Source organism: Sapajus apella, unplaced genomic scaffold (assembly GCF_009761245.1).
Source record: "Sapajus apella isolate SASKATOON/1434 unplaced genomic scaffold, GSC_monkey_1.0 scaffold17, whole genome shotgun sequence".
Lineage (NCBI taxonomy): Eukaryota > Metazoa > Chordata > Mammalia > Primates > Cebidae > Sapajus > Sapajus apella.
Window position 1 is genome coordinate 7,952,694 of NW_022436957.1, and position 26,355 is coordinate 7,979,048.

Below are 26,355 nucleotides of genomic sequence, written 5' to 3' on the forward strand. Positions count from 1 at the left end.
GTCAGGTGGATAGAGGCTGTCTTTCCCAGTTCTGTTATGGAAGGGATCCAATGCATCCCTCCAGACAGGGTAAAGTCCTCCACAGGAATAGATTTACATCCTTTAGTTTCTTCAGAGTGGAACAATTATAAGACTAACTTTCAACTTGCTGACATTCACATTCCCTTGTAATAAAAGTTCAAATGTTAGCTTTAGCAAACACAAAATCTCCCTTCTCCTACGTTGAAGAGGGCAAAGATTGAATGAGGTTAGGAGGACAGAACGCTCTGCCCTGCTCACTGAATGGCCCTGAAGAATCTAGTTTAGTGACTCTTCTCTTTTCCCCATTCTCCTGTCCCCTCAGCTTTCTCTCATCTTACCTGCAGTTTTATTCTAGCCCACTCAACAAGATCCACTCAGTTAAGCCATCCCCAGAGTCCAAGGGCATCCCCAAGACCAAGAATGCATGAGAGAATTTACATCACTCCATATATCAGTCCCATAACAATTGAGATAACATTTTGCTTGATTACTTCTGGGCTATGGCAGACAGAGCCTCAGTAATAATACCTTGCAAGTGTAACATGTCTGTAATTAGACTGTCCTGTAATTAGGGAACTGACAACTTAGCCACAGCTTGTCACTAGCCAGTGACTCAGCAGGACACAGGAAGAACCATAGAGAAGGACATCTGTCTGCCAATTGATGGCAAGAATCCCAAGAGAAGCCAGGATGAATAGATAATAATAATAGCAAAAAGCCGGGGAGAGGAGAATTCTACGTTTCTTGGTCAGAGACAAAGCTGGTTCCTTGGGAAGAAAGGGACCATGAATCTCCCTCTATGCTCCTGCTCTGAGGCATAACATATGAGAGGTAGATTTTAGCGTCTCACAAAGCTAGGCACGCAGCTAAGGATGAATCCTAAATTTTGGTAGTGACTGCAGGAAAGGTGAAAGAGAGGTCCCACATCACAGGCAGACTGGACTGATGCCTCACAAAAGACCCCCCTGAGTGGTTCTGAGCAGGGAAGGGAATTTGATTTAATGAAATCAGCATTCTTCCTAGGGTACTAAGGAACAAATGGACCAGTCTTCTCTGTCATTCCCCTAAACCTGCTGCTTTTACTGCCCCCATGATTCATGTACTTTCCACTGGGTCTCTCCCACCACATGTGGGGATTATGAGAATTATAAATCAAGATGAGATTTGGATGGGGACACAGCCAAACCTTATCATTCTGCCTCTGGCCCTTCCAAAATCTCATGTCCTCACATTTCAAAACACAATCATGCCTTTCCAGCAGTCCCCCAAAGTCTTAGTTCCTTCCAGCATTAACCCAAAAGTCCTGTTAAATAAATAAATAAATAAATAACAAATTAGTTACTTCCTAGATACAATGTGAGTACAGGCATTGGATACATACACTCATTCTTAATGGGAGAAGTTGGCCAAAACAAAGGGGCTACAGGCCCCATGCAAGTCTGAAATCTAATAGAGCAGTCATTAAACCTTAAAGTTCCAAAATGATCTCCTTTGACATCATGTCTCATATCCAGGTCATGCTGATGCTAGAGGTGGGCTCACATGCCCTTGGGCAGCTCTGCCCTGTGGCTTTGCAGGGTACAGCCTCCCTCCCAGGTGTTTCCACAGGCTGGCATTGAGTGTCTGTGGCATTTCCAGGCACACCGTGCAAGTTGTCAGTGGATATAACATTCCAGGGTCTAGAGGACAGTGGTCCTCTTCTCACAGCTCCACCAGGCAATACCCCAGAGGGGACTCTGTGTGGGGGCTCCAACCCCACATTTCCCTTTTGCACTGCCCTAGCAGAGGTTCTCCATGAGGGATCTGACCATGCAGCATACTTCTGCCTATACATTCAGGCATTTCCATTCGTCTTCTGAAATCCAGGTAGAGGTTCTCAAACGTCAGTTCCTGACTTCTGTGCACCTACAGGCTCAACACCACATGTAAGCTGCCAACTCTTAGGGCTTATACCCTCTGAAGCAATGGCCTGAGCTATACCTTGGTCCCTTTTAGCCATGGCTGGAGCTGAAGCAGCTAGGATGCAGGGCATCATGTCCTGAGGCTGCACAGAGCAGGGGGACCCAGGGCCCTGCCCACAAAACATTTTTCCCTCCTAGGTCTTTGGACCTGTGATGGGAGAAGCTGCCATGAAGGTCTCTGACATGCTCTGGAGACAATCTCCCCATTGTTTTTTGGTGATTAACATTTGGCTCCTCATTACTTGCATAAATTTCTGCAGTGGGCTTGACTTTCTCCCCAGAAAATGGGTTTTTCTTTTCTATCACATTGTCAGGCTGCAAATACTCGGCTTCCCTTTTAGACATAAATTCCAATTCCAGATTATGACTTTGTAAATGCATGAAACTGAATGCTTTTAAGAGCACCCAATTCACCTCTTGAATTCCTTGCTGTTTAGAAATTTCTTCTGCCAGATACCCTAAATCATCGCTCTCAATTTCAAAGTTCCACAGATCTCTAGGGCAGGGGCAAAATGTTGCCAGTTTCTTTGCTATAGCATGGGAAGATTTGCCCTTATTCCAGTTCCCAACAATTTCCTCATCTACATCTGAGACTACCTCTGCCTGGACTTCATTGTCCATATCACTATCAGCACTTTGGTGAAAGCCATTCAACAAGTCTCTAGAAAGTTCCAAACTTTCCTACATCTTCCTGTCTTCTTCTAAGTCTTCCAAACTGTTCCAACCTCTGACTATTAACCAGTTCCAAAGTAGCTTCCACATTTTGAGGTGTCTTCATAGCAGCACCCTACTATTTGTGGTACCAATTTGCTGTATTAATCCATTCTCATGCTGCTATGAAGAAATACTCAAGACTGGGTAATTTATAAAAAAAAATAAGTTTAATCGACTCACAGTTCTGCATAACAGAGGAAGCCTCAGGAAACTTGTAGTCATGGCAGAAGGGGAAGTAAATAATCCTTTCCAAGGCAGCAGGACAGAGAAGTGCCAAGCAAAGGATGGAAAGTGCTTTATAAGACCATCAGATCTCATGAGAACTCACTATCATGAGAACAGCAAGGGGGTAACTGCTCCCATGATTCAGTCACCTCCCACCAAGTCCCTCTCACAACACAGGATTATGGAAACTATAATTCAAGATGAGATTTGGGTGGTAGCACAGCCAAACTATATCAGCTCCCCTTCTTTGGGAGACTTCTCCTATTTCCAGGCTCAGTATAGCTCCTTCCTTTGAACAAAATTCATGGATAGCCATCCTCTTATCTCCACCTCTCACAGTTTGCTCAGACCCATGGACATTATGCTGAGTGAGGTAGCTCTGCTATAGTTGAAAACTTAGTAAATTGGAAATTAGGATACATGTGTTTGAGGACTTCTACTTTCAGTTTGCTTGTTGTTTGGTCTCTAGCAAATCATTTAACTTCCTAGGACCTCAGTATTATTATTTGTAAATTAGAGGCAATAATTCCTGTCCCATACGATTATTGTAAAGCCTGATATGACACATGCAGAAACCTTCTAAACTTTAAAGCATTATACCAATGTGGGGCATCATAATGATTATCTATCTTATACTCTATTTATTTATATGGTTGCCTTATTAAATCTCTCTATAGGTTTTTGAGAAATAATGTTATTCCATCCTCTCACAACTAATTGTTAACCCTCTGCATCAATTAGGCGTTCATTCAGCTGCAAGTAACAAAATACCTGATTATCTTTGGCTTAAATGGAAAAAGAGAGACAGGAAGAGAGAAAGAGAGAGAGAGAGAAGGCAGGGGTAGGGAAGATTAATTATCTCATAAAATGAGAATCTGAAGGACAACATTCTAAGTTGTTCTTTGACTTAACAATACATTCCAGGGCCAAGCCCCCTGGCTTCTACCCCACTGTTTTCAAGACCTTGACTTTTGATTTTCATGCCTGTTGCCTCATGGTTGCAAGATGATAAATATAGCTTAAGGCTTGATGACCTCATTTAGAGACAGGAAGCAGTAAGGAGGAAGGGAGTACTGGATACTGGATGGGAAGTGCGTCCTCAGGTGGTTTTGAGAAGAAACTTCATTTCCACATGAAAAGAGTAGGCACCAGTGTGTGCTACAGTCCTTGAGAACAGGCGTCAAGTCTTCATCTTCATTCCCTCTCCACAATGCCTAGTATATAGTAGATAGCATAGGTAGATGTTCAATAAATATTAATTGAATGAATTAATAAGTAAAATAATAATTTATGAATGAGACTTCAAAAATCTGAAATAACTGATCTCAAGTCTGCTGTTTTTGTACATACATCTTCCTTAAAGTTCACCCTTATAATAGTCTTCAGGACTAGAGCAATTTATCCATCAAGCAGAAGTGCTGTTATTCAACATGATTTGATTAGTTTTTGTCTAGTCGGGGGGCCAAGGTGAAGGAACATTATGTCAGAAAGACAGCATAAAAGTGAGTCCGGATCTGAAAGGTTTAAAATGAGTTTGAAATATTAAAATATGTCTCAGACAAATATGAAGCTTTATAGGTTTTTTTAATGTTGCATAAGAATTCAAAATATTGTTACAGGGTATGTCACATTAAGAATTCATAGCCTGAAAATTATACACTAGCAGAATCTTTTAAATGACCTCCTCCCCGTGCCTTTCCATACCTCATCAGACAAGAGGAGATTCAGTGGGAAAGCAGTAATTATAATCCTACATTGGCAGACTTTTGGTATGTGCCTGAGGAGAATGGGTGAGGGAGGGTGGGGATAAAGAAAGAAAGGAAGTTAAGTGACCTAATAAGGCCCAGGGAAAGGCCCATATAGCAAATGTCATTCTTAACCTTGAATAAAGGTCAGCTGCTAGGGGGCTGAGCTAATCATTGTCTATTTTATAGATATACAGTTGACTGGTAAAAGTTTCTGATATTGAATTTGTTCCTATAGAACATAGTCTTCTTGATTACAGAATTACCAATGTATATAGAATCTCAAACTATTATACATCTCTTGGTCCTTAGGAAGATTCACTTGTGTATCTGCATTGCATCAGAAGGGGAAGGAAACGAGAAAAGGACATGCACATTTATTTTTACCTATAAAGCTTACAAATGAGGAAGTTAATGGTAAGAAAAGTTAAATGATTTCTTAGGGTCACTTGTATTTACAGATTTTGGAATCATACCAAGAAATCCTGGTGCCTATCTGTTGCTCTTTCTTATGCCCCATATGGCATTTAAAATTTTTGAATCTCCCTTAGAACAATCAAATATGAGAGAAAAAAAAACTGAATTATACTGGTAGAATTTTAGACATTTTGATTCCACAAATCTATATTCAAAAGTTCCCCTTATGATGCTAGATAAATCCCCAGGAAACAATGCTTCTTATAATATAATGATCCTCATACGTAGTAAGAATTATTGTCATCACTTAGCTTTTCTGGTCTCACCTTTTGTCATCCCTAAAATGTGATAATAATAAGTTTCCTCTCTAACTTACAGGACAATTTCCAGATATAAAGGAATAAAAACGTTTAGAAAACTCAAAACTTACAAATGTACAGTAATGATTCATCTCTTTATTGAATACTGATGAAAACAATAATATTTGAAACCAATTTCTCTGGCTCTCCAACTCCTAGTCCCTCTCCCAGCCTATAGAATATTAAGACATGCACACAAGGTGAAAAGTAACAAAAGAAGGGACAATGAGGGAAGCAGGGAGAGCAGCTAGTAAGCCACTGCAATTATCCAGGAGAGAGACAATGGAGGCTTGAATGTAAATGGTTGTGGTGGAGTTGGGAGGATATATAAATAATGCGGATCTATTTTGGAGGTCAGTCTGAATGATTTGATGATCAGTTTTAGGTGAGGTTTAGGAGGAAAAAAAAAAAAGTTAAAAGTGGCTCCTGGATTTTGGAGCTAAGCAACTAGAAGGATGGAATTGGCATTTCCAGGGATGGAAAAGAATATATGCAGGAGTCTTCTCTATGGGAATTAGTTTTAGGCTATGTTAACTTCAAGGTGCCTATTAGACATTAGATGGAAATGTTGAGTGGGTGGTCTGGATCTAGGCCAGAGACAGAAATGTGGGATTTGTCAGCATATAGATAATATTAAGCATCATAAAACTCAATGTTGTCACCTAGGAAGTAAGCCGAGATACTTAAAGAGAAGAAACTAGCTGACCTCTGGCACATTCCAGGGTTTAGAGGTTGGCAAGATGACATACAGTGATAGAAGAGTAACAAAGAAAATACTAAGAAGAAGCAAACAGCAAGGAAGGAAAAAAACCACGAGATGTGGTGTCCCCAAAGACATGTGAAGAAAATATTTAAAGGAAGAGAGAATGGTCAACTGTGTTGATAGGGACTGAGCATTGGCTGTTAGATTTTGCTACGTGGAGTCCCTGGTTACACTGACAAGAACAGTTTCCATGTAGGGTATCACCTTGTACTCTGATTGTAAGGGTTAAAAGAAAACATGGATGGAGTAGATTCAACATACAGTAGGAGACAGCAAATGGAGAATTTTTGGAGATTTGCCATAAAGGCAAGCAGAAAACTGGGATTTAGCTGACAGGAGATGGGGTGGGAGTTAGGAGATATTTTAAAGATTGGATAAAGAGCATCATGTTTGAATGCACATGGGAATGGTCCAACAGTTTAGCATAAAATTAAAAATAAAACACTGATATAGGAAAAAGAGACAGTAAGTGCTAGAATGAGGGCCTTGAGCAGGCAAGAGAGAGGAGAATCATAGAAGGGTTAGCTTTTAGAGCATTGGAGGTTATTAAGAGGAACAGGAGGAATGGCAGAGGACTTTAGCCAGAGGGAGGGAAAACTCTTCTGGTTTCTAAAAAATTATTTTATGTTAACTTTTAGAGATGGGGGTTTCACTATGTTACCCAGCCTGGTCTCGAACCCCTGACCTCAAACAATCCTCCCACGTCAGCTTTCCAAAGTGTTGGGATTTCAGGCCTGAGCCAGTGTACCCAGCCAAACCCTTCTTGTTTTTGTATGTTCTATATCTGGAAAAGGGAACCATGGTATTTCTTTATTTTTTTTCATATAGGGTCTCACTCTTGCTCAGGCTGGAGTGCAGTAGCATGATCACAGCTCAGTGCAGCCTCAACCTCCTGGGCTCAAGTGATCCTCCCACCTCAGCCTCAAAAACTGCTGGGATTATAGGCATGAGTCACCACATGTGATCGAACCAGTGTATTTCATAAATAATACAAATAAATTAGTTTTCTCTTATTCCTCTCTTTCCCTACCATGCACATCTAACCCATCACCATTTCCTGTTCAAAACATATCCTGAGCCTGGCTACTTTTCACCACTTCCTTGTCATGTCCTCTCTGAGCTGCTGCGAGCTCTTGCCTGGATTCTTGCAGCAGGCTCCTAAATCAGTAATTTCCCTGCCCTCACACTCATTTCCCTCAAGAGTGGTCATTCAAAACATAAGTCAGATTTGGCCACTTCCATGCTAAAAATCCTCATATGCCTTCCCATCTTACTTTACCAGTCAGACAGCTGATACTGGCGTATTATGCCCCATGTGATCTCAACCTTCTTGCCCTGCAAATTCACTCACTCTCACTTCATTTAATACATTACTCTTCAGTCACACTGGTTGCCTTCTGATTCTTCAAACATACAATCATTGTTCCCGCCTCAAGGGCTTCATCCTTGTTTTATCCTTGTTGTTCCTTCTGCATGGAATGCTGTTCCATAGGAATTTTGTGTGGCAGCCTCCTTCCTGTTCTTCATATTTCAGTTTAAATGTCGCCTACTTATAGAAGTCTTCCTGAACCACTGAATAGCAAATAGCCTCCTAGCCATTCCCTTTCCATCAGAAGAATTTTAATTCTCTGCACATTGCTATCTGCTATTTTCTTGTTCATGACAATTTCTGATTTTGTTGTTTATCATCTATCTCCTCTTTGAAATATAAATTCTATGAGAGCAGAGACTTGCCTTGTTGCCGAGTCTATTTCCCAGTGCCTGGTACATAGGAGACAGTCCATAAATATTTGTTGATTGAACGGATACCTTGCTGTTATTAATTTACTTCTGTTTTCAGGACTGAGACCAGATGGTCGAGATGCTATAGTCCAGCTGAGAAATGCTTGGGGCTCTCTCTACTGTGATTTGCAGCAAAAGAACCCTCAGCTGCCATCCTACATGGAACATCTGGCCCAATAGCAGATTGCTAACACCAGCTTTAGATAAGGCCTTAACAATGATGAAGAAATTCCTCATGCTTCCTCCTGAGAATCCTCCAGGGCATAAAAGATACCACAGCTTAGGGCTTTAGTAACAGCCCAGGCAAGAAAGCGTTTGATTTTGAGGCAAAAGTGCCCACCTCTGATTAATCAAAGCAAATGTTGGGCCTCCAAAGTAGTCATTTTAGAGGCTGAAACTTTTCCTACCAGTACTGCCAGGTCTGTAGACAGTTGTGGAAATCCTTCTAGAGCTAACATTCATGTGCCTCAACTCATATGTAGCCAACTGTAAACTGGTGCCCAACTTTAAGTGCTCATTTTGTATAAGGTAGAGATGTATTATCATTTCCATTTTACAGCTGAGGAAACTGAGTCTCAGAGAAGTTATAGGACTTTCTCTGCATCTCGTGACCCTGAATGTTTTATTCATGAATACTTTCAACAGTGTTTGAAAGTGTGTCTGGTTTTCAGAAATGACCAAATGTCACTTGAGCCGAAGTAAAGCAAATTAAGTAGATTCTCAAGGTTGGATAATTCAGTTTCTGATTAGTAAATCCCTACAAGCTCTAGAAGGAGCCTTAAAGATTATCCAGGTTGATAAGAAAAGTTCAGACAACCACATATGTACTCAGGATTCCACTTTTTGGCTTTTGTTTTAGGCAGATCTATTTCATGCTAAATAAATCTATCCTAACCTTTGCAGCATACGCCTGTCACGGAGAGGGGACAGGGCTGAGAGACCGACTACTTCAATCTCTGCCCCTCTGCCAAGATGGCTTAAAGATAAAATCTCACTGTGTTAGCATGTTTCAAGGGCTCTTTTGTTCTTCTATTGTTATATTAATGAGAAACAAAGGAGGACGGGTGGAATCTCTTTGCTTTAGAAAACAATATCAATCCATTAGAAAACATACTAAATAATTACTATATGAGAGGTGTGTAAAGACCTGTAGAAGTCAGTCATTTCCCTTAATAGCTATTATGCTGTGGAGAGATGGCATCTGCACCATTCATAACAGTAGCGCACAAATTGGCACAGGGAGAAGGCCAACAGCAAGCTGTTCCAGGTAGACCAGATGTCTTGAAGGGAGGCTCTCTCTCTTTCTCTCTCTCTCTCTCTCTCAGTAAACACAATGTCTATTTCCTGTCACTTTCACTGTTGAATAATTAGCTATTTAGTATCTGGAATAATTCTTGATAAATAGAGTTATGCTTTTAAAAAGAGCATCCCAACTGTTCTGTTCTCAGAAGGAAGCACTTTTTCAAAACACATTCTCCAAAGGCAGTATTTTATCCCGTTTTCCCAGTCATGAGGTGGTATTGTGCTGCCAGATGTTGACTCAGAGATGAGGGAATGGGAACGTGTTGGTGGCAAATCTCTTTGGGGAAAGATAGAAAAGGTGAAGGGAAAAAATAACTAGAGAATCTAAGAAGACCTTTGTTGCCATCATTAACACTCAGTCCAAAGTAGGTTGAAGGATTCTGGGTACATGGATGGGTAGGGAGAGGGACAGACATAAGCCATGAAGTCATACAGAGATCAGTACACACTGGGGATACTTGGCCAGCTTTGATTTGGCTGTGACTCCAATGGGCATATGATTTGTTCATTAACAAATATTTCTTAAGTTACTTCTACATCTGGAAAAGTGGTCTAGGCATTGGGGATCCATCAGTGAAAAACAAAAACAAAACAAAACAAAAATCTCTGCCCTTGTGGAGCTCCAGAGGGAGATTCAGACAAAAAAAATCCTAAAGATAAAAATAAATTATATAATGTGCTAGTGGGTGATAAGTGCTATGGAAACAAGAAAAAAGAATAAAACAGTTAATAGGGACTTGGAGTCCAGGGTGTGAGAGCCTTTTGCAATTTTAAACAGGTTTTTTAGAGGGGGCTTTTTGGAAATGGTATTGGTGCATAGATTTGACAGGGTGGAGAAGCCAGCCATGCAGATATCCCAGGGAAGAGCATTCCAAGCTGAGGGATCAACCATTGCAAAGAGCCTAAGGTGGGAAGATACCTGTGGAGTTTGAAGAACAGCAAGGAGGCCAGAATTGCTGGAGCCCAGTGAATGTATGTGTGTGTGGGAGGCAGGGCTCAGGATGGGAGATGAGGAGCAACAGAGAAAAAGGGGAGAGGGAGGTGGGCAGTAATAGTTGAGGTAAGAGAGATCAAAGAATGAGGGACCTAGGGTCTTGCTGGTCCTTGCAGGAGTGCAACTTTAGCTTGACAGAGAATGGAGAGCTTCTGCATAGTTTAGATCAGACAAGTAACCTTATGTGATCCATATTAAACACACACACACACACACACACACACACACACACAACCGTCTCTTTGTCTCATATGTTGAGAATAGATTAAGGCATAAAAATAAAAGATTTCTCTTTTCTAAACATATTGCCTTACTTATATGACAGGGTTGCTATGAGACTCCAATGCAAAAAAAAATTATTTTAAAAATTACAAAGCACAGTGCAGACCCAAACTATAATTATTTTACAAACAATAGAGTTCAAAAGCCAAGGTCTCTCTCGCCTCTTCTGATCCTTGACTAGTAACTGTATTCATGCAATTAAACTAGCCTGTGTAAAAGAAGCTGCAGGAAAATTGATAACTGTGTATTCAAAAAAATGTAATTTTATGCCTGAGTTTTAAGTCATTTAGATTTTGCAGATTGCTATTTATTTTATGTTCTGTTTTTGAAAGAAATGCTTAAAAAAAACAACAACAACATTACAATGCGTTAGTACTAGGCTTGAATACTGAAGACTTTAAATTTAACAACACACCAGGAGAGGAGCAGAAGTGTGGGAACTTTAAACCTATTTCCTTCTTAATCCCTTCAGAGAGCTAGACTGGAGCACTGGCTGGATCTTCCAACGTTTCTCGGGGTGCTCTCTGTTCTTTGCGGTGGCCCTGCCGCCAGGTGAACGCTGCCGGTGGGAGAGCACACACTTATTGCGGCCAGCTGACCTTCACAGTCTGGGGGGAAATGTTAAAGGATTGTGGAGAAGAGGCCTTGAGACTCCAAGAGGAAGAGGAAAAGGGGGCCCAATGAAGCCTGAGCCACCCAGGAGGTAGAACTGAGTTAATTTAATAGGGCTGATTATCCAAGGTAATTATGTAAAAGAGAAGGCTAGGAGGAGTTCTAGATGGCTGCAACTTGGAGTTTACTCTGCCTAAGGTGAGTGTTTATGTTTCTGTGTTTTTGCTTCTCCGGCAAGGTTTTGTTTTGTTTTGTTTTTTTCTTCCTTGTTCCCTTCACCTACGGCTCAGTTTGCAAAAGCAGCTCGCTCTGCATGCCAGACCCCATTCTCATCCTCCTCTTCCCTTAGATAACGAGCCGGCTTAGAATTAGCCTCCGCATCACGGGCTTCTGGGACCCTCGGCTCTATGTCCCTCAAGGAGGGAGCAGCTGTGTTCATCCCCCTACCCGCAAATGCCTCGGGTTCTTATTCGGCCGACACTCCCGCGGTGCTGCTGTCCAAAGACACACCTTCCTAGCCAGCCCAGTGGTCACGTCTCGCCAACGCGGTTCGGGAGAAGCAGTGGGAACTCTGCGCTCCCCAAATCGAACCCGCTGCGCTGGGCATCTCCCTTCCCTTTCCCTTGACAAACGACCCAGCCTCAATCATCCCTGCTCCTTCCGATTGCTAGTTTTGTTTACGGAGCAAACCGAGGCTTTAGGCAACCTGCGGTTGCACGGCTCTCTTTCGGCTTGGAGAGGGAGGGGTAGCGTTCTCAGTTCTCCAGTGTGCCATAGACTGTTAGACCAGATCCTTTAGATCTGGAGGCACGCGCAGCGGGTGACAGGAGAGTGCCCCCTCCCCCCGGGCGGGTGGGGGTGGGGAGAGGAGTCGGGACTTGGCTTGGGGAAGGAGGCAGGGAGGCAGCTGCAGTGCTGCGAGGGGTGCGTGCGCGTGTGCCCAGCTCGCCTGCCGCCTCCTGGCTCCGTCTGCGCTCCTCCGTGCGCGGGGCACGGGGTTCCGAGGGCCGGGAAGCCAGAGCAGCGCCTCTCGCCCAGGCCTCGCTTCCCTGGACGCCCAGCCGCCCCGGGGCCAGAGCGCACGGGGCGGGGCGCGAGACCCGGGCCGCGCTCCCCGCCCCCCGCCTCTCGCGCCCTGCCTGGCTCCCTCTCCGTTGAGTTTTCCTGCTGCGGGTGCCCATCAATGGTCCTGCTCGGGGATGCACACGCAGCTCGCGGCCGGAGGGGGGTAGTAGCCGCCGCCTCCAGGTGCAGGCTCTCCCGGGCCGCCGCCGCCACCCGCTGTCGCCGCGACTCGAGCCCCAGGCGCACTGAGGTCCTGGCCATGGGGCTGCCGAGGCTGCTGTTGCTGGCGTGAGAAGGGGCAACGGAGTTGTCGCGCTCGGGGGTCCCCGGCTGTCTGCATGGATGTCTTCAGCTTTGTGAAGATTGCAAAGCTCTCGAGGTAGGGGCTGCGCGGGTTCCGTTTGCACTCAGGGCCGCTGCCGCCAGCAAGTTGGTACCTTATTTTTCGAGAGGCTGGGTAGAAGCAAAAGCTGGAAAGCGCGGCGGGGTTTAAGATAAGACTGAAACGAAGTGGCCAGGGGCTGCCACGTTCAACTTATTTCTCACTGACTGGTGAGGCTTGTGTAGCCACGGGTGTAGACCACACACAGAAAGGTACACACACGCCCTCACCAACACGCCGATATTCACGACAGTTTGTTTTCCGTAAGGAAAAGCCCCAGTAGTGCTTGGGGTCCCATGTATAATTCAGGGCTAAGAGAATGTGGTTGTAATTGCTACTGCTAGGGAAAGCCAGAAGTGCTTGGAGCTTGGGTGCCTGCGTTTCAAGAGACCAAAAGTGCCGCTCTTCCCCCCACTCCTAAATTAAACCTCCACACCCCCATAAAGTCAGCTCCTAGGCTGACCAGGTGCTTCCAGTGGTAACCTAGATGGTGAGGTAGTGGAGATAGAAAAGAAAGACTTTCAGCCTTTTTTTTTTTTAATCCCCCGTAACTATATTCTTAAGCCTTGAAAGATTTAGAAATTTTCTTCTAAGTGGCCGTGTTGTTAAAACAGTAGCTAAAACTAAATCATCAATTCAGACAGATTTCTTGTAGTGATAAAGGAGGAACATTTCTACACTTGGGCCGTCTAGGTGTTGCCTGGCCAGAGCACTCCTCCGGGTCTTCTACCCTGCTTATGCTTCCAAAATCTTCACTGGAGCCAGAGTAAGGTCTGTGGTTCTTGCTGTGTGGCATTAACTGGGAAGACCCAGATAGGACTGGTCTTAGAAAACCACCCCCAACCTTCTCTGCCCCTGAAGTTCTTTATAGCAGTTACTACCAGGACATAGGAGGTAGACAGTTGGGTTTTTCAAGGATGTAGCCTAAAAACTTACTTGCAATATGGACAGAAAAATCCCAGGTTTTCCTTCAGTCCTGAGTATCAGAGAGAGATGTGTTGATTGCATCAGGCAGAGATGAGCAGCTTCCAATAGCCCGAGGTAGAAATGTGTGTTGATTTTGTTTTATTAAATTCCATTTAGGCCACTTCAGAAAGGTTATGTTTGGATGTTGCCATTCTTTCCTACATCTACAGGTCTTTGTTCTTCCTGCCCATCTCCACCTTCCCTCTCTACTAACATGGGCCAGTCTTCATGCCACAAGCAGATTTCCCCAGGGAGACAGGCCCAGCACAACTTACTCTAGGTAGACTGGAGATACACAGTTGATGGGTAAATACCTTTGTCTTAGAGCAGCTGAAGAAGAGGTGTTGTCGTGCAGATCAGAAGACTGATGTGTTAAGCAGTGGTTGAATGTGGTGTGGCAAATTGTTTGCTTTCAAGCTGATCTTATAGAGGGCCATTGCTTCACACCACTTTTCTATTAACTTCCTGCATGCTTCTGCCTAGGGCTAGTTTCTAAACAGCTGTCAAATAATGAAGCAGCTGTGGGCAAGTTTAGAGATTGAGTGGTACCCTCTGTGTGATGGACAGAGATACTGCTAAAGGGAAAGGGAACTTCAACGAACAGTATAGTTCAAAGTAACTAGGATACTTTTTGGTGGCCTCAGATGCTAAAAACAGATTAACAAAACATCTAGAGCGTTGATTTAGTCCTTAAACTTAGGAGCTTTGGAGAAGACTGTGTCATTGAAAAGATGTTTTATATTCTTTTTACTAAATTCTAGGATGCCTACCTGATATTCACAAATCTGAGTTTTATGCAAAACTCAAGCCAGGCTGTGGAGAGATTAGTATCTTATTTTAAAGAGAGTTTAAAATTTAGTAAATGAGTGTGAGTTTCACTTTCTATCCTTAATGTGATCGAGTAGAGTGTTTATTCTAAAGACAGAAGGTGCAAATGTTCTGAGCTGATGTGCCGATTAAGAAGTCTTCCATCCATAGCATCCTTCCTTTTCCTTAGTGTGAGCACAAGGATGGTCCCTAAGCTGAGATAGAAATACCTTTAGCGGGTCATCAGCATGTAAAAACACATGTTTGCAGTTGCTTATTTTGCCTTGGGAGGAAGAAAATCTTGTATATGTTTTAAACACTGTTACAGAAATCAAGTTCTTTTCTCAAAGGTGAAGTATAAAAGTGCTTATACTGCAGGATTTTCCTGATTTCAGAATGGATAATCTTCCTAAAGGATTTAGCTTTGATCAGTGTGGTTACTTGAGTGCTTAAAATTCTCTTGGTTTAGAGGCAAACACATGTAGTTACCCTGGGTCTTGGCCTTGCCTTTGGTTCCTGCAAACTTGAGTTTCTAAATGTTAATTCAAAAAGCATATATTGGAAGCGATATTTGCTTAGTGTTCTGTGAGTAAAGACAGTGTAATTACAGAGAATTCCAAGAGAATATTAATCGACACTGGAATAAGTAAACTGCAAATTTTGACTTTTTAAAGTGTCTACATTTAACTACTTCCAGAATCTATGCCCTTGTAATCGTGGGAAAAATCAGAATTCACATTGCCCCTCAAGAACCCAGTACCATTAAAAAAAATTGCTGCCAACTGTTGGAATAGCTGGCAAGTAGTTGGGACCCTTTATATCATCTGTTAGTTATGACCCTTGATTGCATCCTTCGTGGGTGGCACAGTGTGTCATGGTTCTATCTGGAAATGTTTTTTCCTGTTCTTCTAATTTTCTGGTTCTTAAACTGCTTGATAGTTTACATGCAGTTTTACTTCACTGTTTCCTTGGTAACAGTTCTATATCATTTTCCATCCTTGTAGATGAGAGCATTACAGATGATTGGTTTATAAACCAGTAATAATATAAAAACAGGCATATATTTTTATTGTTACTGCTCTCTGTATTGACTATTTTATTTGTAAAACAGATGCATTCTTTCAAATGTTTTTGGAAGAATGCAGTCCAGTAGAAAAACATATGATTATACCCCTTTTGCCTGAGGGAGATGATTTAAGATCCAAAACTCATAGGTGTGTTATTAAATTGAATGATATGTTCAAAGATTGAGTCCCTGATTTGACTTCTTTAAGCAAAATGATAGACTTGATGATAAAGATTGAGTCCCCGTTATTGATATGAAGTTGATTTCTATAGCAGTAGGTAAATTTGGGGAATGCTTTATTTTGCATTTTCTTATAGTTGCATGAGTTATTTTGTGGTATGTAGCAGTGACCAATATCTGTCATAATGAAGAATGCTAATTTTGTTACAAGTATCTTACATTTGAGGAAAAATCCTTCGATTTTTATGTCAAATCCATTTAGATACTACTAAACTTCTGTCTTTTACCTTTACCTTGTTCAGAATTAAATATTTCCCAGGGAAAAGGGGAAGTTAAAGAAGTAATGCAAAAGGTCAAAGTTTTCCCATATCTGCTATTTTTATTCAGTAATTGTATTAATATTGCTGATAATAGTGAGCTCTGGAGGCTAACAATGAAAAACCTCCAAAGACTCTGGATTTGAATTTTATTAAAAATGCGACTTGCTCATCTTCTGAGTCCTTTCTAAGTTCTGCTGATTTTTGTAGCTGTCAGAAGGTGAAGTGATGAACAGTTTCATAACAGAACTAGATTCCTGTTTTAGGAATATTTAACTCTAGTTTCCCAAGGTTGCTAGTTTGAAGCTGTGAAAGTCTAGTTGCTCACAGTTCTGGGAAGAAGGCATGTAGTTCAGGCTTTGTACCATTTCAAGCAGCTTTCTCTTATTATCTGGGGCAAGTAAGTTTAACCTCCTTGCTATCAGAATTTGGTAAAGACTGTCAGCTGCAGTTAAACCTACTTGTACTTTAAATGCGTGACCTGGAAAGTTTCGCTTTCTGCTTATGGTCCTTCCAGCTGTTCATTCTCTCCCTTTATACACACATACACTGTTCAACTTCAGTACTTTGTTATTTCACTTGAGGTTAACCCTGGAAGTTTAGCTGTGAGAGAAGATATATTATTGGTGAACTAGAAATATATCTTTACAGAATGAACTTGAAATGACTGGTTTCACACTTAATAAGAAAACTCAAGACCACTTAAAAAATTTGTTGAAGCATACAGTCTTGAAATCTACCACCCTTACCATCAAATAATCTCAAACCTTGAAAGCTAATCATAGGAGGAAAAGAACATCATGAACAGGCTAAACCAGGGGTTGGCACATTGTGGCCTATGTGCCAAATCTGGCTTGCTGTTATGGCACAGACTGTGAGCAAAGAATGGTTTATTTTTAAATGGTTCAAAAAGATCAAGAAACGAATAATATAAAATTAAAATTTCATTCTCCATAAATAAAGTTTTATTGGAACGCATGTTCATCTATTTATGTGTTATCTATGGCTGCATTTGCCTGACAACAGCAAAGTCGAGTAGATGCCACAGAGACCTTATGGCCCACAAAGCCTAAAATATTTACTCTCTGGCTCTTTATAGAAAAAGTTAACTGACCCCTGAGTTAAACAATGCCTTTTCCTGTTTTCTCCTCTTTATCAGCACACATGTGGGCACACACATGTCAAATTGAACATATTATAATAAATACTTGAATTCACTGATGCACGTTGCCAACTAATATAGACCTTATCTTTATTGAAACTTCTGATCTCAAATTACTTACTGAACTGTTGGAAACTGACCAGTAGAAGTGGACATAATTGTCCTACTGGTTTCTCGAACTTGGGAAAATTATGCATGCTTATTCTTTGGTCACTAAGTTGACCTGATTTTTGGGGGGAGCTGGAGAATTACTTATTAGGGTGATGTCTGCCTTCCATAAACATCCAGTTCAAAATGGATGGAAAAAGAATGGGTGATACTACTTGTATAGCCTCAACCAATGTGTGCCGGTGAACTGATAATCAAGTCAACGGGAGAAAGCCTAGTATTTCCTTACAGTACACTTGAGCCATCTGGTCCTAATGGCTAATGACCTTCACTAATCTGTTTCCAAATGGAAATAAAACTAGATAAGTATATTTAGTTGTAGGCAGAGGAATGGAGGTAGGCTGTATCAATTTGGAGTTGAGTTTAATCTAACTTTCCTATGATTTGACTGAGAGCATTGTAATGAAAAACCATAGACTACATTTAGTTATTTACAGCAAAAACATATCAAAAGTATGCTGCCTTGCTTCTGAGTAATTTAGGTCATTATGTACTTAAACTCTGAAAATTATCTCGAAGAAATCTAAGCCTTAGTTTTAGATAACAAAGTTAGCATTCCCATTTTTTCCTTCCTGGCAAAGAGATGAAAAGGGTTTTCTGCCAGAACTGTTCTTTCAGAAATATATTTTCAGGTATGGTTTACAGAATTTGGCATAAGATAAATAGTCTATACTAAATAATTAGTAAGTGAAGTCATATGCAATTCATTCTAACATTTGTTGCAAACAAATTGTCATATTTGTTTAGCTGAACAATTATCGCGTCAGTACTTCTTTCTTGAATGTAAAGGAATACACATATTAAAAGTGAATAGCCTGCTCTTGGACTTGGTCTCAGAGAATAAACCTTTATTTTTGTTTTGACATTTGAAGTAGGTATATATATATTTGGTAATTGATGGTTAAAAAGTCATCAACTTGTATTTATAAGGAGTCTCTGTTTTACTCCTTAAGCTCAACAAGTAAAGTTATGATAATATTAAAATGATTTTTTATAGATGTCAGTAAGTTTTTATTTTAGGAAGTCCTCTTTTTGAATGCTAGAAAAACACAATTATTTCTATGAAAGAAATGTTTCCAAAGTTTGAAAATGAAAAGTAATTTCCCTACAATTACAAATTACTGTAGGATTTTAATTTTTATTTCAGTTATTTTTTATAGGCTTTGTATGTTTTATGAGATTTGCTTAATTGAAAATAAGAACATGATTACCTGACAAAGATGAGGTTCAAAGAAAGCTGTAGGCAAAAGTTCATAAAACTAATGTTAAAATTTTCCGAATGAATGTAGGAATGAGTGTATTTTTCTATTGAACTGCCACAGCTATTTAACTGGTCAGAGACTGGTGTGGGGGAGAACACGCAGCCATCTGGCTAATTCAAAGCTGTTGTTTTGATTCTACATTGATTTAAAAAAGCAAGCAAGAGAGAGAGAGAGAGAGAAAGAAAGAAATATCTAGGACTCCAGTTACAAGAACCATTGTTAGTATTTGTCTCTTTTGAAATTCACGATCCTAGTCACCAGTCTTTACCCAAGTACAGGAGTGGTTAGCAGTCTCAGGTATACAGTGATGGAGTCTGGAATTAGTTTTAGTGTAAATCCCAAACATGCCCAAGTGAATTATGTCCCAAGGCAATGTCCTACTTTATGGACTATGGCCTGGGCTGGCAAATTATAACCTATCTGATGTGTTTAGTTATTTTAGAAAGCTTTATGGCCATTTTTATAAATAAAGTTTTATTTAAACACAGCCATGCCCTTTTGTTTCTGTACTATGGCTGCTCTTGTGAGAGTTGGACAGCTGTGTTGGAGACCACATGGCTTGAAAAACCCAAAATATTTACTCTCTGCCCTTTACATGGGTAGTTTACTGTTCTTTGATCTCTCTGCCTGGTACTCAAATTTCCCTTTGTGGCAGTCTGGGTGTCAGCCTCCTTTACTAGCAGGGGGAAGGATGGATATGGTTGGAAGTTCACCATTTACACAGTCAGGGTATACTTGTCAGCCTCCCTCTGGGGGACTTAAACGGTCAGTACTTACAATACCACTTATAGGTTAACTTAGAAGGTTTATAAAGTGAAAATTGGATCCTCTCTGTCCCCTCTGTCTACTTGTTTTTAAAGGCAAAATCCATCGTTATCTTTGCCCTTTTGGGTTTGACCCAATTCACTTGGTTCCTTTGAGAACCATATTTCTCGACATTTGTTATTCCACCTTTCCAGCCTTAACTTCCTATTCAACACCAAACACACATATGTATACACAGACACACACATACCCCTCTACCTCTAACCATGTTGAACTTTTTAGAAGTCCCTAAAAGCACCACACTCTGAGCCTTTGCATAAACCCTTCATTTTGTCTGGAACAATCTTTATCTAGCCTCCTTTACACCTGGAAAATTCCCATCTATCTTTTATGTTTCAGCTTTTAATCTAAGGTTGTTCCATGTCACCTTCTCCAACCTCCCAATTCTGAGTTAAATAGCTCAACTGACATCTTTCATTAGTGAAGATAATTTCACTGCTTTAACAGGTTAACTCCTCAATTTTTAGTGGCTTATTTCTTGTTTGCTTGATGCACAAAACAGGTATTCCTGATGGTGTGGGGGAGCTCTGCTATGTTCAGCCATTCTGAGAACCTGGATGGTAGGACTTTCTCATCTCCAGTACGATACCGAAGGTTGCCTAAACATCCATGTTCAGCTGACAGATGAGTGGTGAGAATGGTAGGAGATTGGGTACGAGGTTTTTAAGGGCCATGCCCAGAATTAAAGTATACCATTCTACCCTCATTCCATTAGGCAGAACTCTGACCCTATGTAACTGAGGCAAGCTGGGAAATTTAGTCCAAGTGTGCACCCTATCTATGCTGGACATCTCATGCCCTGTTCTTTTTATAACATTTCTTCGTTATGTGGTAGACTGCACTTTGGTTCCCAATTATTAAATCTTCCCTGAGTCGAAGCCTTTTCTGTGTGACATTATAGCTCTACCTGCTAGAGGTGGAGGGTACTTCTTTGACTCATTGCTGTTGGGCTTGGCCAAGTGATTTGTTTTGGCCAAGGGAATATGGACAGAAGACAGGGTATCTGTTTTGGTAAAAGTGTTTGGTAGGAGAATGCCTTTGAGGCATTGTACATTTCTAAAAAAGAAAAAAAAAAAAAAAAAAGCAAAAAGCTCTTAACATTGCTGTATGAAGAACTGCCTAGTTTAAACTGTTGGTCCTAGAAGCTAGTTTCACGTGGCTCAGCACCATCAGGCAAACCTGTGAGCATGAAAACAGATGCTTATTCTTATAAGACACTGTGTTATGCAGCATTGTTGTGGCAATGGCTGACTGGTATATATTGTATTATAATTGAGTCCAGTTTTGATCTGTGTCTCATTTATGAACTCTTCAAGGGCAAATCCCCTTGTATTAAACCTCCTTGGTTTATAGTAGATACAGGGGTGCCTGGTTTCATTGCACTTTGGTTTATTGGTGCCTTACAGATATTGCACTTTTTATGAATTGAAGGTTTGTGCCAACTCCACATCAAGCAATTCTATCAGCACCATTTTTTCAACAGCATATGCTCATTTCGAGTCTCTGTGTCATATTTTTCTTTAATATTACTATATCTGTTATGGTGATCTGTGATCAGTAATCTTGGATGTCACTACTGGAATTGTTTGATGTTACTATTGGAATTATTTTGGGCTGTCATGAACCACACATATACGACAGCAAACTTAATTGATAAATGGTATGTGTGTTCTGACTGATGTACCAACTAGCCATTCCCCCATGTCTTTCCCTCTCCTCAGTCTCTCCTATTCCTTGAGACATAACAATATTGAAATCAGGCCAATTAATAACCCTACAGTAGCCTGTAAGTGTTCAATTGAAAGGAAGAGTTGTGCATCTCTCACTTTAAATCAAAAGCCAGAAATAATCATTTGTTGTAGAAGGCTGAGATAGACCAAAAACTAAACCTCTTGTGCCAAACAGTTTGCCAAGCTCTGAATAGAAAAAAAAAAAAGTTCCTGAAGGAAATTAAAAGTGCTACTCCAGGAAACACACAAATAAGAAAGTGAAACAACCTTATTGCTGATATGGAGAAAGTTTGAGTGGTCCAGATAGACGATCAAACCAGCCACAACATTCCGTTAATCCAAAGCCTAATCCAGAGCAACACTCCCTCTTAAATTCTATGAAGGCTGAAAAAAAATGAGGAAGCTGCAGATAAAATGTTTGAAGCTAGCAGGAATTGGTTTGTGAGGCTTAAGGAAAGAAATTGTCTCCATAACATGAAGGTACAAGGTAAAGCAGCAAGTGCTGATGGAGAAGCTGCAGCAAATTATCCAGAAGACCTAGCTAAGATCAGTGATAAATATGACTACACTAAACCACAGATTTTCAGTGTAGACTAACTTTCGATTGGAAGAAGATGCCATCTAGGACTTTAATGGCTAGAGAATAAAAGTTAATGTCTAGCTTCAAAGGACAGGCTGACTCTTTTTTGGGGGGCTAATGCAGCTGGTGACTTTAAGTTAAAGCCAATGTTCATTTGCCATTTCAAAAATTCTAGGGCCCTTAAGAATTATGCTAAATCTACTCTGCCTATGCTCTAGAAATGGAACAAGAAAGCCTGGATGCCAATGCATCTATTTACAGCATGGTTTACTGAATATTTTAAGCCCACTATTGAAACTTAACGTTCAGGAAAAATAGATGTCTTTCAAAATATTACTGCCCATTGACAATGTACCAGGTCATCCAAGAGCTCTAAGGGAGACATACAAGGAGGCTAATATTGTTTTCACGTCTGTTAACACATGAACACAACATATCTTCTGCAGCCCAATGATCAAGGAGTAATTTTGACTTTCGAGTGTCATTATTTAAGGAAGTTGGCTGATCTGAAAGTAGTCAGTTATCTCAATTGACTGTTCACAGTCATAGGTTGAACTTTTTGTTCTACTCTTTTCCACATTCTCACTAGTATACTTGACTAGTCTGAAAAAGAGAAATATATTTTGTATTGTTATAGCTGCTGTAGAGAGTGATTCCTGTGATGAATTTGGGCAAAGCATATGGACAACCTTCTGGAACAGATTCACCATTCTAGATGCCATTAAGAACATTCACAATTTATGGGAGAAGGTCAAAATATCATTAACAGGAGTTTAGAAGAAGTTGATTCTAACCCTCATAGATGATTTTGAGTGGGGGTTCAAGACTTCAGTGCAGGAAGTAACTGCAGATGTTGTGGAAATAGCAAGAGAGCTAGACTTAGTAGTGCAGCCTAAAGATGGGACTGAATTGCTGCAATCTAATGGATTAAGGGTTGCTTCTTATGGCTGAGCAAATAAAGTGGTCTCTTGAGATAGATTCTACTCTTGGTGAAGGTGCTGTGAGCACTGTTGAAATAACAATGAATTTGAATTTAGAATATGACATAAACTTAGTTGATAAAGAAGCAGCATGGTGTGAAAGAATCGACTCCAACTGGGGGTTCATTTTTTTTTTTTTTTTTTTGACATGGAGTCTCACTCTGTCGCCCAGGCTGGCGTGCAATGGTGCAGTCTCGGATCACTGCAGCCTCTGCCTCCTGGGTTCAAGTGATTCTCCTGCCTCAGCCTCCCGAGTAGCTGGGATTACCGGTGTGCACCACCATGGCCAGCTAAATTTTGTATTTTTAGTAGAGATGGGATTTCACCATGTTGGCCAGGATGGTCTCGATTTCTTGACCTCGTGATTTGCCCTCCTTGGCCTCCCAAAGTGCTGGGATTACAGGCATGAGCCACCACGCCCAGCCAATTGACTCCAATTTTGAAAGAAGTTCTGTGAGTAGAATGCTATCAAACAGCATCACGTGCTACAGAGAAATCTTTCAGGAAAGGAAGAGTCAGTAAACTTCATTGTCTTATTTTAAGACATTACTACAGCCACCCCAGCCTTCAGCTACCACTACTTTGATGAGTCAGCACCCATCAACCTGGAGGCAAGACCCTCTACCAGCAGAAATATGATGACCCACTAAAGGCTCAGATGGTCATTAGCATTTTTTTTTAACAATAAGGTGTTTTTAAATTAAGGTATGCACATTGTTCCTTTAGACATAATGCTATTCCATACTTAGTAAACTACAGCATAGTATAAACATAACTTTTATATGCACTGGGAAACAAATTTATGTGACTCATTTTATTGCAATATTAGCTTTATTGAAGTAGTCTGGAACCAAACCTTCGATATCTCTGAGGTATGTCTGTACTGAGTATTTGGTGAATTGTGAATGAATCAGAGTGAAACCATACTGTGTTCTACATGATGTCAAATATTGATTATCACAGATATGGATGCTTCTGTATGTCATTCATCAGATTGGACTGCTCCTCTGATTTTTAGGATCTGCTGTCACTGCTTATTTATTGTAGCCATTTTACCCTTGGCAGTGAACTGTTTCCTACCTCTACGGCTTGGAACCCTACATCTGGGCCCATATTGGCCCTACATCTGGGCCCATATCCTCTCATTCTCATATTTTTTTTTCTTTCCCTTCCTTCTTGTCCTGAAAATCCTAGTCTTCTCTAATTATATGCATTTTGTCTTTAGTGCCAGGAGAGAATTGTAGGTAATATTGTAAAATAGATACAACGTTTAAAGAAAATAGAAGGCTAAGTGACATCATTGCTGATAGAAATTCAAGTATTTGTATATCTTTTCTTTATATGTTCTATATATTAAAAACTTTTTACTATAAAAGCATCCTACTTTTACAATCAGAAAAGCATCTTAAAGTATTGTAAAATACTGAAAGATTTGATAATGGGGGTTTTTGTACTTAAATGTGGTATTAAAGAACCTATGATCAGGTATTTTGCATATAGTATACTGAGAAAATGAAATTTTTAAAGACCCAAAAGTGAAAAACTCACTCTACTAGGTGAAAGGCATTGTCTTGCTGAAATATATATATCTGAACTAGAGTTAGCTTTTATATCTCTTTTGAAATACCACACTGAATGAACAAATTTTAAGAAAAAGGCCTATGAAAACTTTGCTTAAAAATTAAAATGCAGCACCACCTATGGAAAAAAAAACCCAGAAGGAAATGCTCTATGCAGTGATATAGAACAATCTCTGAATACAATTTATTGTTAAGCAAAATAAAAAAAAAAAAAAAAAAAAACCTTCAGGGCCGGGCGCGGTGGCTCACGCCTGTAATCCCAGCACTTTGGGAGGCCGAGGCGGGTGGATCACGAGGTCAACAGATCGAGACCATCCTGGTCAACACGGTGAAACCCCGTCTCTACTAAAAATACAAAAAATTAGCTGGGCATGGTGGCGCATGCCTGTAATCCCAGCTACTCAGGAGGCTGAGGCAGGAGAATTGCCTGAACCCAGGAGGCGGAGGTTGCGGTGAGCCGAGATCGCGCCATTGCACTCCAGCCTGGGTAAAAAGAGCGAAACTCCGTCTCTCAAAAAAAAAAAAAAAAAACCTTCAGAAAGATGAGGGAGACGGAATATGTATTTTTATTTCTTGTGTTTGCATAGCAATGACTGGAAGGATACACACAAAAAAATAACATTACTTAAATCTGTAAAGTGGTAGTTTAGAGGGTTATATGTGAGAGGGGTGGGGTACAGGAGAACATGAGTGGTTCTCCACATCCCCAGCCACACTTTGTATTTTTATTTTATTTTGATTTGAAACCCCAGGTATATATTACCAAGGAAAAAATAAGCTTAAATTTCAAAAATGCTAAAAGAATACCCATATAAATTCAAAGGTCCAACAATAATATCCACAAATTATTCAAATATTTTTCTGATTGTAAAAGTAGGATACCTTTATTGTAAAAAAGTTTTGAATACATAGACTGTATTTAAGACAATATATAAATACTTGAAATTCTATCAGCAATTACATATAGACTTCTATTTTCTTTAAATTTACAGCTGTTTTACAGTTAACATAAATACACGATTCTATCCTTAAGTTTGTTCAAAATATTTTTTTCCCATATAATTAAACTTTCTTTATAAATATAAAAGTAACAGCTACATGTACCACAGTTTACTTAATGATTTTCTATTTATTGACATTTATATTTTTCCAGTGTTTTGCTTTAGATAACAATGTGATGAATATCTTTACAGCTAAGTCTTTGGATTTCATGGACAGATTTTTTTCTTATGATATTAAAAATAGTATACTGAGTATTTCAAAACCCATAAAAGACAGGAGGTAATCTGAGATGCCATTAAAATGATATTCAAATTTTATGCTAAAAATGTGGGCATTCTAGTTCTTCAAAGGTATTGAAGTTGACAAGGAGCATTTGTCACAGGAGTTAACCTAGTGACAAGACTTGAAGTACTTGGTGATGGGGAAAGCTTGAGTAATGGTAGTTGGAATTTCAGGTGGATTTGAGCAAGTTGGGCCTTTGTCTCCTTATTTGTAAAATGGGAAAATTATGCAGTATTCCCTCTAAAGTTAATTATATTTCAATAATTCCATCATTTTACAATATAATGAGCAAATTCAAAGAAATTAATCTATGAGAACCTAGATTAAAATATCATGCAACACTATGCAGCTGTAAGAATAAAGAACAAGAAAACACTTTATGCAGTGATGTATAATGATCTCTAGGACATATGCATTAGTGAAAATAGCAAGGTTCCCAAAAGTAAATATGCTTATATTTACATAAAAATACTGAAAGGATATATAAGAAACTAACAAAAATGGTATTAGAATGGGGGGTAAGGGAGAAGAAAATCTATTTAGACAACAGAAAGAAGATTGGAAAAATATAATCTCACAAAATGTGATAAAATGTTGAAAAATCAACCCTGGAGAAAATATAAATTGCTAACTCAGAGAGTTCTAACCTGAATTTCTTAGTTTTCTCTATTTTGAATGAATGAAACATAAAAGATAGTTTAATATATTAAGGATATGTATCATAAAAGTATAATAGAAATTTCAGATCTATAAAATTTTAATAACTTTATTAGCAAATTAAGATAAAGCTGAAAGATCATATCATTATAAAGATGATCTCTTAC

General features: G+C 40.0%; 1 protein-coding gene across 7 annotated transcripts in view; it reads left to right on the top strand.

The window, feature by feature from the left end:
* FRMPD4 (FERM and PDZ domain containing 4) overlaps window positions 1–26,355 on the top strand; it is an 895,030-nt gene that overhangs the window by 314,770 nt on the left and 553,905 nt on the right. Inside the window, exon 1 of one of the 7 annotated variants that reach the window (XM_032285795.1) lies at window positions 7,182–11,375. The exons of 3 other annotated variants lie outside the window; for them this stretch is intronic. In XM_032285795.1, the coding sequence (XP_032141686.1) occupies window positions 11,344–11,375 (32 nt within the window). In that variant the 5' untranslated portion in view covers window positions 7,182–11,343. Of the gene's footprint in view, window positions 1–7,181; window positions 11,376–11,396; window positions 12,622–26,355 lie in introns of those variants that run through there. 3 more of the 7 variants (XM_032285791.1, XM_032285794.1, XM_032285790.1) reach the window with 3 other exon arrangements.